The sequence below is a fragment of the Giraffa tippelskirchi genome, chromosome 3 (assembly GCF_054371585.1).
Source record: "Giraffa tippelskirchi isolate mGirTip1 chromosome 3, T2T-mGirTip1v1.2.pri, whole genome shotgun sequence".
Lineage (NCBI taxonomy): Eukaryota > Metazoa > Chordata > Mammalia > Artiodactyla > Giraffidae > Giraffa > Giraffa tippelskirchi.
This window is the reverse complement of record NC_137277.1, coordinates 16835918-16847923: the sequence shown is the minus strand read 5'-3', so window position 1 is coordinate 16847923 and position 12006 is coordinate 16835918. Positions and strand designations below refer to the sequence as shown.

The window sequence follows — 12006 nt, the reverse complement described above, 5'->3', positions numbered from 1 at the left end:
CTCCCAGAGCCCTGGCTCTGCTCACCTCTGGTGCTTCAGGCTCCACAGCTCAAGGCAGTGTCTGTCGTGCTGTGGCTTTGCCCTCCTCCTGCCCGAGTTCTGAGTGCAGCCCCGCAGCAGAGGAGGGTGCTGGCTGGCGCAGTCTGTACCCTCCCAGGCCAAGTCCAGTGCCGAGCTCCACGATGGGGATGTGGCGCGAGGTGTCTCCCCAGCCCAGCCCTCCTTTACTGGTCCAGTGCTCACCTGGCCATGCTGGCCACCCCTCCGCCCCCGCTGTTCTTCACCCAGGTCCTCGCCTCGAGCGCAGGTGTCAGCCCGCTGCTGCTCTCCCTCCATTCAGCGGCCGCCCCGTCTTGAGGGTCCCTCCGGGCAAGGGCGCTGCCTCTGGGTGTTCTGTGTCCCATGCTTGTTTCTACTGCCCACGTGGCCTGCCCCGTCAAAGCCCTTTGGTGCAGTAGGCTCAGCTCTGCCTGTTTGGTCCCAGACGAGGCTCTTCCTCCCCTTTCTCCTTGTGTCTCCTCTTGTCTCACTTCTGTACGTAGTCCTGTCTTCCTGCTGGGCTCAGCTCCAGGGCTCGGCCCCTGCCTCTTCTGCATCCTAGCCAGCTCTGCTTGGGACTGTTCTCTGGGGATCACAGCTCCCTCCTCTGACCTCTGCTCTGGGAGCTGTGCAAGCTCTATGTTGATCATTTCTCAGTTTCTGGGATAGGAATTGTGTGTTTTGTATCCTTTGTGTGTCATGTGTTAGGCAAATAGTTTGTGCAGTCAGTATTTTTGGTACTCGTCAGTCAGTTGAGAGTCTATTTTCATCTGAAGAATCTTCAGCAGTAAAGTCAGTGGTCCTAGTGAGGCCTGTTTGGGAGGGGTCAGAAGTCTGCTAGTCTGGCTCTGCCTCCAAGGCTGTTCCTCCCGGTCTTTCCCCTCCTTGGGCTTTATCTTCCCAGTGTGGAGGTTGAGGTGCAGCAGCATCTTTATTGCTCTTCAGATTGATTCTGATGCTTTTAAGAGAAGAGCTTTGAGCTCTTTTAGCTTCATGGTGTTTGAAATTGGTGTATTAGGGGTGGTGGAAAGCATGGCTGTGCCTGTACCTTTGTGTGGCTGCTCATGGTTTGTGGTGTCTGACCAGGCTTTGTCAGGATGACCAGGTCAGGTGAGAGCACCCGAATGGCTTCCCAGTCGTCTGCCCACTGCCCGGAAAAACTGGGCCCCTCTGGGTAGTGAGACCAGAGGCGACCCAAGTGCTCAGGTCTGGGGAGGGGTCATTGAAATGGGAACATCTAAATGCAGCTTGCTCTTAGGATCCTGACCTCTCCATGTTCTGTTCAGAACGGTTGAGAAAGCCCGGCGGATAATAAGGTGGTAGGATGCGTCGTCACAAGCAGATTGACATCTGAAGGCTGGAGGTCATGGCTGACAGGTGTCCTCCGAGCTCTTGTGCCGCCTCCTCTTCCAGACGGGACGCAGCCCCTGCGGTCGGGCTGGGGCGGGGCTCCATCTGCCTGCTTGTGAAGGTGTGAGTTTATGGTTGGGGTTTCACTGTTAGCTTAGGGAAAGATTGAACACACAGTGGGAAGATAAAGCTAGATGTGATTGTTTTGATTGTTTAAACATTTCTTTTTAACTGTTAACTTATTTACATATTTATGTACTTAAAATCCTTTTAAGTTTACTTGATGTATTAATAAATGTGTTTTATCAGAATTGTAGTTTTTCATTCTGGGTCCTAGCCGATAATAATCAGCTATTTATCCCAACCATTGAAAACTCAACTTCAACAATTAGAATTTTTCCATAGTTGAGAAAGTTTTTTTGTTTTCCCTTTAATGTATGTAGCCCTGAGGACATATAGCAGGTGCACTCTCAAGGAAACAGATGTCTTGCTTCTTCTTGAGGCTGGAGGTGCCTCTGGGTGGGCTGGCTTGCCCCTTCCCCTCCCTCAGGCCTGTTCCTCAGCATAGCCTCCTGTTGGGCATGGCCTTCAGGTCAGTTCTCCTCTGTATTTCTTAGTGCTCCCTCATCCAGTTTCAGCTTACTTTCATTTCTTGGGGAGATGATGGCACCTTTCATGTGTCCCCCCCTTTTTATTTTTGCAAGCCTCTAGTCATGTGTATGTGTGTGTGTACGTGTCAGGGTGGGAGAGTGGAGGGTGGTGGAAGAGGGGTGGTGAGGTTTCTTCTCTGACCTGGTGGGAGAGGGCCTGGAGTGTGAGTTAAGAGAATCCCTCTGTACAGTGCCTTTGGGTGTTACTCGAAGGGTGCTGAGCTATTAGTCTTTGTTGCCTTCCATGGAAGCTTTGGCCCTGCTTGGGCTCTGTGGCTCCCACAAGGACCATCAGTCAAGCTCTGAGTGGCATCCAGCCTGGAACTGAAGTATTGGTGCCGATGGTCCTTTCCGATCACGTGTTGTCCCCTTTGTGTGTGCACATCAGGAATAGTGGTACTGGGGCCTGGTGCCCTCCTCGGCCCAGAGACGGGACTTAGGAGCACAGAACAGGGGAGGCTGTCCTTCCTGGCCCTGTCCCATCTGCTGGTGATGTCACGTCTTCCTGAGGGACGGGGACTGGGGCCATCGTGCAGCCAGGTGTCCCGCAGTGCCAGAGCTCATCAGTTCGCAGGACAGTTCTCAGGTACTCGTGGCACCCCTGAGCCCCGTGGTGTGGGCCCCTTTCTCCTGGAGCCTGGGGTGGAGCTGCTTTTCTTGGCCTTGACTTGGTGGTGCCTTCAGGGGCCTCAGACCAGCATCTCCTGCTCGGCAGCTGGGCAGACTTGCTTCCAGCAGCTGACAGCCTGTGATTTACGGCTGGAGAACATGCCCCGGGGAGGGAAGCTAGTTGCACAGCGGGCAGAAGAGCCGGCTTGGGTGGGTGGTGATTGGAAGGTGTGGTGGTTGAGAGCAATTACTGAGAAATGCGTCTGTTTGCACCTTGTGCTGTGCTGGTTTCTAGAAGAGCAGGAACAGTCATCTCACCTTAGATGTGCGTGCTGTATGGTCTTGTCTCTATGTGGGGTGATTGCCTCAGTGGTTGACTTGTGTCTTATATGTCCATGAAAAGTGGGGTGCCCTCCCCATTTAGTGCTTGGCTGATGGCTCCTCTTGACCATCTAAAGACCAGAGTGTTTCTGTGGGCCACTTCCTCCCTTTGCTGGGGGTCACCGTCCTCTGTGCACGCTGGGTTGGACTGTGTGCTTTCAGGAGGGAAGGCCAGTGAAGATGGCCCCGTTTCCTGTGGAAAACCAAACCAACCAACAAAACCAAAGCCCTGGCCTTCTGTGATTCTTGTTCCTATTCATCCCTTTTGCCCTTCTGAGTCCATTCACGGGAGAATCCATAACTCCTGTAACCCTTCCCTTCGTGTATACAGAGTCTTCCCCTTGATGGCTGTGGAGCTGGTCTGGGGCCAGGAGTAAGGAGAGGGCAGGCCTCACCACACAGCCCACTGCCGTCCCTCACCTGCCTCGCATCCCTCCAGCACTACCATGGCCTCCCCTGGAAGCCAGGCCAGGCCCTCTCACAGGACCCAGACAGCTCATACCCCAACAGTAAAGCTTACAGGACAGACGCACAACCCCTAAACTGCTGATCTTGTCTCCAAGTATAGAGTAAAAATGAGTTTTCAAAGGGGGCTCCTCATACTCTACCCACTAATGTGCTGAGGATTCTCCACGCATGTTGCATAAGACACGTTTGCTAGAATTTGTTATGAAGCCATGTGAGCCTGGGGGTTTTCTTTCTGGAAAGATTCTGCAGTACTAATTTTTTTTTTTTTACATGATCCAGGTCCATTCAGATTTTCTGTTTAAGTCATTTTTGGTAATTTGGAATCTCATAGTTTGTCACTTTCCTTTGAGTTGTCTTACTTGTCATAAAGTTTATAAAATTCCTTTGTTATCCTTTTGGTTTCTGTGGACTCGTGTGAAGTCCTTGAATTCCTGACTTTATGTATGCATGTTGTATGTGTTGGTGTGTACATTAAAATACACAACCACACACACTTGTGTTGTTGAACTGTTTTAAATCACTGCCTCTAAATACTTCAGTGGATGTTCCACATAATCAGCACACTGTTTTTGAGGACTAATTTTTAAAACAAAAGTTTTTTTCCCACATGATAATAATTCTTTTTTCTAAGTTATTTTTTAACTGGAGGAAAATTGCTTTTCAATATTGTGTTGGTTTCTGCCGAAAGTGAAAGTTGCTCAGTCATGTCCAACTCTTTGCAACCCCATGAACTATACAGTCCATGGAATTCTCTAGGCCAGAATACTGGAGTGGGTAGCCTTTCCCTTCTCCAGGGGCTCTTCCCAACTCAGGGATCAAGTCCAGGTCTCCCAGAATGCAGGTGGATTCTTTACCAGCTGAGCCACAAGCAAAGCCCAAGAATACTGGAGTGGGTAGCCTACCCTTCTTCAGTGGATCTTCCTGACCCAGGAATCGAACTGGGGTCTCCTGCATTGCAGGCAGATTCTTTGCCAACTGAGCTATCAGGGAAGCTTCTGCCATACAACAATGCAAATTAGCCATAATTAATACATATATCACCTCCCTCCCCTCTCTCCATCCAACCTGTCTAGGTCATCACAGAGTGCCAGACTGGGATCCCTGTGTTCTCACCAGCTATCTGTTTTGTGTGTATCAATATATATGTTGATATGTGTGTGTGTGTGTATATGTAGCATGCATGACTACAAAATTGCTTCAGTCACATCCAGCTCTTTGTGACACTATGGACTGTAGCCCACCAGACTCCTCTGTCCATGGGATTCTCCAGGCAAGAATACTGGAGTGGGTTGCCATTTCCTTCTCATATATGTAGATACATGTGTTGATGCTAGTTTCTCCATTTTATCCCACACTCGCCTTCCCCCACTGTGTCCACTAGTCTGTTCTCTATATATCTGTCTTCATTTCTTCCCTGCAAATAGATTCATCAGTACCATTTTTCTAGATTCCATATATATGCGTTAATGTAGGATATTTGTTTTTCTCTTTCTGAATTCCTTCACTTTAACAAGCTCTAGGTTCATCTACCTCGCTAGAACTGGCCCAGATTCGTCTTTTTTTATGCCCACACGGTAGTGGAAGAGAACAGAGAGTGGGTACTTTGAGTTCAGTGGTGCTCACCATGCATGCATGTCTGTTAACTTGGCTGTGTCTGCCCGCTGTGCTGCCCTGTGTGGCGGGGTCTCCCCTCTTGCCACCTGGGCTTGGCGTGGAGCTTGGGGCGGGCAGGTTCAGAGCTGTCAGCGGTTCTGGTGCTTCAGAAGTTGGGATGGTCAGTCTTCCTGGTGGTGGTTTCTACTGCACTTCCTGGAGCTGTTGGCGCGCTAGGGTGTGCTTCATGGTTTTAGAAAATTTGGGGAAAATTTGTGTTAGCAGTTATTCTTAAACCAAGACATTTATTTGTGTTTTTAAGTGTATAATTGCTGTCACTTTGAAAGTCGATTGAGATCTGAGTGGTTTTCATAACTTGCACGTTTGTCGTGTGTCGGCTGTTTCCTAGTGGCTCCGGTTGTCTTTGTGTGCAGCGGCACTGGCCGTGTGGGTGGCCTTGTGCTCCGAGAACAGAGGGGAGGTGGTGTGTGACCACAGGGTGCGCTGGCGCCATGACCTGGGCTGGGCCAGCCCTTCCCCCCAGCCCTGCTCTGCTTGGAGGAGAAACCGGACCCTCAGTGAGGCCCCATCCTTGGCCAGGTTCTCTGTCCTGGTTTGTATGTGAGGCAGTTCGGAGCTGAGACCGCCGTGGCCAGGTTATTGTTATGAACCCTGACATTTAGTTTTGTAAAGTTAGTGGTATCTATAACCACAGTGATGTGTCCTGTAAGCTTTATTGTTGGGATCTGAACTGTCTCGGTCCCATGTGAAGGCCTGGCCTGGCTCCCTGGGGAGGCCAAGGTAGAGCTGGAGGGATGCGAGGTGCGGCCTGCCCTCTCCTTACTCTTGGTCCCAGACCAGCTCCACGGCCACTAGCTTGGGCCTCTGGCCTTCTGAGCCAGTTCACTGGGCCTGTCCTGGCAGTCTGGGCAGGAGGCTGACGGCCAGCATTGAGAGGGTTGCTCTTGTGGCCGCTGCTGTTGGAGCAGGGTGCGGAATGCTATGCCCAGGGCTGTGGGCGGCTCACCTGGGGGCTTCCACGACCCATTGAGACTTATCCGGCTGCTGGATGGTTTCCTCCTTCCTTTCCACAGAGCCAACTCCCTGACTGCTTCCAAAGTTCACCAGGAAGAAACTCGGGGATCTGGGTGACTTTCCCCCTTGTCATAAATCCAGATTGTAAAGGCAAAGATTTCAAGTGTTTGGGGAGTAGTTTACCAGTCCTGAAATGGATATATTTCAGACGTGACCTGGGGATGTCCAAGGAGGTCCTTCTCTATTTATAGTGTGTGTCACGGGGGAGCGAAATGCCCTGAACTTCCCAATCTGATGGCTGGCTCCTGGTTTTGGGGTTGAGTTGATGGGGAGAGAAGGGCAGAAAGTGCAGAGGAGAGCGTGACTTCTGCCAAGGGGCTTTGCAGCAGAGGTACAGAGCAGGGCTGGCGCAGCGAGAACATTGTCCCATGTGCTGGGACATGGTGGTGGAGCCGTGGGCTGCCGGCCGGGAGGTTCCTTGGTGCTTTGAGTACTGGATGTCTTGGACCTGTGGGTCTGAGCCCCTGTATCCTGTTCTGTGTGCCTGCCTTGGCGCGTCCAGGGCTCCTGGGTGGCTGGTCTCCAGATGAAACACCACGGACTAAGTGTCTGGGATGGTGTTCACCCTCTTCATCTCAACTCAGTGTAGCTTGTTGGCCGGCAGGACCTGGTGTTGGGGGACAGGGTCCAGGGCAGTCAGGCCCATGTACCTTCACATGGTCTAAGAAGTGGTCTCCTGTGCCAGTTAAATGCTATTCCTGAAGGAGGAGGAGTTCCTTAGCTGTTTTCTTAGAGGTGCTCAGCTTTAGAGTTCTTCGTTTAAGGGCTTGGGTACCTGTGTGAATTACCACAAGTCTTGCAGACTTGCTTCCCTGGTGGCTGAGATGGTGAAGAATCCGTCTGCAATGCAGAAGACCTGAGTTCGATCCCTGGATCGGGAAGATCCCTTGGAGAAGGAAATGGCAACCTACTCCAGTGTTCTTGCCTGGAGAATTCCATGAACAGAGGGGCTTAGCGGGCTACAGTTCATGGGACCGCAGAAAGTTGGACACGACTGAGCGACTAACACTTGGACTTTGCAGGCTTGAAAGCAGAGGGTAAAATTTCAGGTTGAGGACTTCGGGGTTTTGATGGCCTGCTGGCCCCACGTGTGTGCGATGCAGGAGGGGCCTTTCTCCTTTGTTGACTCAGATTGAGGATGAGTTCGTGGGAGCCTCACCTTTGTGTGGGATAATTCAACCTGTAGTTCTTATCCTTTGGTACCTTCAGTTCCACGCCGGTCCTGGAAACCTGGTGCGATTCTTTCCTCTCCGTACAGGCCAGCACCCTTACTTCACCACTGGCGTGTGTCAGTGAGCCCCGCCTCAGGCTGCATCCCTGGTGTATGCTGCCCACTTGGAAGATTTTCTTTTTAGTCTCATAATTTCTTTCTTTGTCACATACAGCAAATCTTGTTACTTCATGGCGAGTGTTTAGGATAAAAATTTTGGAAGATTGCAATGAGTTTTGATAATTTATGTTTTAAATTTGTAAAGGTTTTTGTGATATTTTAATAGTTTTTTTTTTTTTTAGGCACAAATATTTAAGCATGGAAAACGTGAAGACTGTTTACCCTATGGTAAGGTTTATTTGTAAGTGAGGATGTGTTTGTGACATGAGTTTGCCCAAATTCTGATCAAATGTGTCTCACTAACAGTTTATTCATAGGCACAAAAATTTGTGACTGAATTTGTATTTGGATGTTGTCAGTTTTTTTTTGGTCTTCTGTGTACACACACGTGTGTGTGTGTGTGTGTGTGTGTAAGAGAGAGTGTGTATGTGTGAATAACCTAACTCTTTGGCCTCAGGCCTTGTACGGGAGGAGGTCTGGGTTCCTGACTCACAGGTCTTGATCCTGGGGATTGGGGATGTAGACCTAGCCCTGAGGTCTTCAGCTCGCTTCTTGGGAGCCCAGCTACATTCTTGCTGGCACAAGAAGCTACATCATTTGCACTTTTTGTCTCATTCTCTTAATTTTAGATTAAACTTCAACTTATGAAAACCTATATAGTCATTCTTGCTGCAGGAAGGCTTACTACCTAGAACAAGAGAAGTGTCTCAGTCTGTGTGTTAGAAGATCAGGTTTGGGTAGTAGAGTCTGTTTATTTCTTGACATTTTCATCACGGGGCATTTCATATACACAAGGGAGGAGACACTGGTAGAGTGAACTCTCATGTTTCTATCACAAGCTTCAGGTTTTTGATTCATGGGCATCCTGTTTCATCCATGCTCCCCCTCACACACCTTCCTCTCTGCCCCAGACACCCTGTCATCCCACTGGCATCTGTTGACTCTTTCAAGAAACACAATCTTGATGTCATGGTCACACCTGAGAACGTGAGCAGTCGACACTCAGCGTCATCACATGTTTGTCCTCAACAGACTTGCACACGCAGACCCCGAGTCTGTCTTGAGTTACTATCAGTTGTACCCAGGCTGGTCACTGTATGACGTTTGGGTCTTTTGGGGAGTTACCCAGATGCCATCACAACTTGGCTTGAAAACCGCCCTGCTCTTGTCTCAACACGAAACATGGTCTCGTGTGCTCTCCCCGCCTCTGCTTTCCCCAATGCCCTCCTTGTTGCCCTGAACAGCCTTAATAGCAGGGGGACCTGATCACACTGCTTCCCTGATTGTGGAGATCCCTCCTTGTTCTTACAACCTCACACCCAAGTCTGCATGGTCCTCATGGCCCTTAGCATGTGCTCCACCCGCCATGCACGCATCTGCGCTCTCTGCTCAAGTCGCTCCTCTCTCCCTGGGCTCCTCTGCGTTCCACCTCTGGATGCCTGGTTCACGGTGAGAAGGTGGAGCAGGTCTGACTCCAACTGCACTTAGTAAATGACAGGTGAAGGGGTCTTTATGAAGCAGAGTTTAAGGGGTACAGTGTAGATGTAGGCCTTTGCACTGACTTGGAGGAGGGGGGCCCGTGAAGTGTCTGGTTTTGATATTGTCGTGTCAGGTGGGGTTGGTGGGTTCGGGAGATCACACAAACTCTTCCCAGCAAACTGAGCGGGATGTTCTGTGTTCACAGCTGCCACTGTTCTCCAGTGCCTGGACAGCTGTAGGCTCCCCGACAGCAACCAGACCTTGCTCCGGAAGCTCGGGGTGAAGCTCGTGCAGCGGCTGGGCCTGACCTTCCTGAAGCCTCAGGTGGCCAAATGGAGGTTGGTAGACTGAGCGGTGACTGTGCAGCCCGGGCGCGTCTGGAGGCTGGTGTGGGGCCCGGGGTTTCAGGCAGCCGGGCACAGCGGGCTAATAGATGTGTCCTCCCGCTTTCATCCCCCCCCCCCCCCGTCTCAATAGGCTTTCTGATTTTGAAAGGAACAGCTTTTCTTTGGATAATTTTCTGACTTCATATCTTCCAGCTAGAATTTTGAACTGGGGCTGTGAGATGGAAAGCTTGTCTCTTGTTCTGAAAGTGCCTGTCCTGGTGTAGGGCAGCGTCACCGGCAGGTCACACTGCATGGGAGGCTCTATTCTGATCACTCCAGTCTGGGTTTCAGGCTCACTCCTCAGGGTTTACTCAGAGCTGTCTCTGCCTGTGGATGGAAAAGATGTCTTAATGGTCCTGCTGGCCCCCATGGGAACAGCCTATTCTATTGTGCTGGGGTACTACATTTTTAACAGTCTTCAGTTTTATTTCAAGTATTAATATGTGTGTTTTGGGAGGAATTATTTGATTATGATTATGAGGAATTATTGACTATGTTTCCAGTTATAGGAAATTCCAGAGAAGTGTGTTATATATTAGTGATGCTTTACTGAAATACCTTTTGAGTATTCTGCATACTGTAAGTATGTTCTGTAAGTTGTTTATGAGACTAATGTTAGTGTCTACTTTCCAGATGCTGTAAAAGATTAACGTTCTGTGCTGTGTTAGCATTCCCCTGAGAAACAGAACCAGTTGGGGGGGTCGGGTGTGTGTGTGTATAAAGGGACGCAAGGAATTGGCTTGTGGTTGTGAGTCCCCAGATTTGGTAGGCTTAGAGACTCAGGAGGAGCTGATGTTTCAGTCTGGGTCTGAAGGCAGAAAGAACCCCTCACTGCGGGGAGAGTGATCCTGTCTGTGGTCCCCGGGCCTTCACACTGGAGAGAGCAAACTGCTTCACTCAGCCCACAGGTGAATGTTCATCTCACCTGCAGTCACCCACAGAGAGACACCCAGAATAACATTTGAACAAGTATCTGGGCCCCGTGACCCGGCCAACGTGACACATTCAACTGAACTGTCACAAGTACTCTTAAGCGTTTACTCGGGAAGGAGAGTAATGCAGCATCATAGTTACTTTGTTCAGGCTGTACCTCCCTGGACACTGAGTGTGATCATTAATGTGGTGGCTTCAGTCTTCCGTCTTGTTGTTTGCTTTCTCTCTCTTCCATCTTTTTTTTCATTTTATCCCCTCTGACGCGCTTTCATGTTCTCTTGTAGATTCATTCCCTTTTTGGTCATCGTCCCCGTAGAAGTGAGTCTGTCTGGCACGCAGGTAACTGGCTGCACTGCCCCTCTTGCTGTCTGCCCGGGCCTGGTCAGTCCCTCCCACTGGGATGTGGCCCTTGCTCCCGCAGCAGCTGCTCGTGTCTTACGTGTGGCCTTTCAGTCCCTCCTACTGGACCCACACTTCAGTGACTGCCTGGTGTTACATGGGTACCTCTGGACTCTGGCTCTTGGCCTCCCACCTGCTCTCTGATGGCGTGTCTGGATCTTAACATGCCTCATAGTTGCCTGAGAATCCAGGGAGACATGCACAATTTGGGGTGCTTTCTCAGGTCCCCTTCCTCTAGTGTCTGTCCCCACTTAGTAGCCATCTCGCTAGTCACAATTTTTTTTTCTGCCCGTTAGGGCAGGGGCTCTCTGCTTGGGCTCTACTTTGCTGTGCTGTGGTTTAGAAAGTGCCTCTGGGAGGAAGCAGGGGACAGTGGGTGCGCCTGAGGGCTTCCCCGCTCTGAGGGCTTGGAGCCTTGCCGTGGGTGTCTTGTGCCTGCCAGCGGTTGGTTGATACGCTTTGTCTAGATCTGCGGTTAAGGCGAGAGGCGAGTCCAGCGGCAGCCTGTCTGGGCTCTGGCTGCTGGACAGTGATGGAGACTTTTCCTGTGCGGTGATGAGTGTGTGTCCTCACTGGAGGACAGCGACAGAGTCAACAGTTGTTGCCACGTGCCTGCTGCTTGTTGGGCGCTTTATGACCACAGTCCTGTGGTGCCTGGTGACCTTCTCCCTGACTCAGTTACCTGTTGCTCCTCTGATTTCTTTTGTGTTTTTTCTCCCCAGACCAGGAAGTTGTCGGACACCCTCTGGGTGACCTGCAGTGTGGACTCAGTTCTGAACCTGTCTCCGTGGAGGCAGCACCAGATCCCACAGATTGAGGGCTCAGTCCCCACGACTCTCCTCCCCCTTCAACCCCTCCCCTCACTGGTTGCAAGTCCCAGTTGTCACCTGTGCTTCTGACAGTTGGGCTACAGGTTGGCAGTTCCCACTACACCCTTGTTGGGTTTGATAATTTGCTAGAATGGCTCAGAGAACTCAGAAATATTTTATTTACGAGATTATTGGATTGTTGCAAAAGGCTGTCACTCAGGAATGGTCAGGTGGAAGAGATGCCGAGGGCAGGGCTCAGGGAGAGGGCATGGGGCTTCCATGCCCTCTGAGTGCGCCACCCTGTTCATCAGCCTGGAACCTCTCCTGATCCATGCCTCTTAGGTTTTAATGGAAGCCTCATTGCATAGTCAGGGTTGATTCCGTCACTGGCCATTGGTGGTTGACCTTCCATCTTGGGAACTGCCCCAAGGAATCTGAGGCCTCAAGGCCACAGCTAACAGTGTCCAGGTTGCCTCTATCTCCAA

At 50.8% G+C, this 12006-nt stretch overlaps 1 protein-coding gene across 4 annotated transcripts in view; it reads left to right on the top strand.

The window, feature by feature from the left end:
- Positions 1–12006, top strand: part of TBCD (tubulin folding cofactor D) — a 142975-nt gene that overhangs the window by 26784 nt on the left and 104185 nt on the right. For 2 of the 4 annotated variants that reach the window (XM_081576861.1, XM_081576859.1), the window contains exons 8-9: positions 7698–7743; positions 9200–9332. In XM_081576861.1, the coding sequence (XP_081432987.1) occupies positions 7698–7743; positions 9200–9332 (179 nt within the window). Of the gene's footprint in view, positions 1–7697; positions 7744–9199; positions 9337–12006 lie in introns of all 4 variants that reach the window. The other 2 variants (XM_081576862.1, XM_081576860.1) reach the window with 1 other exon arrangement.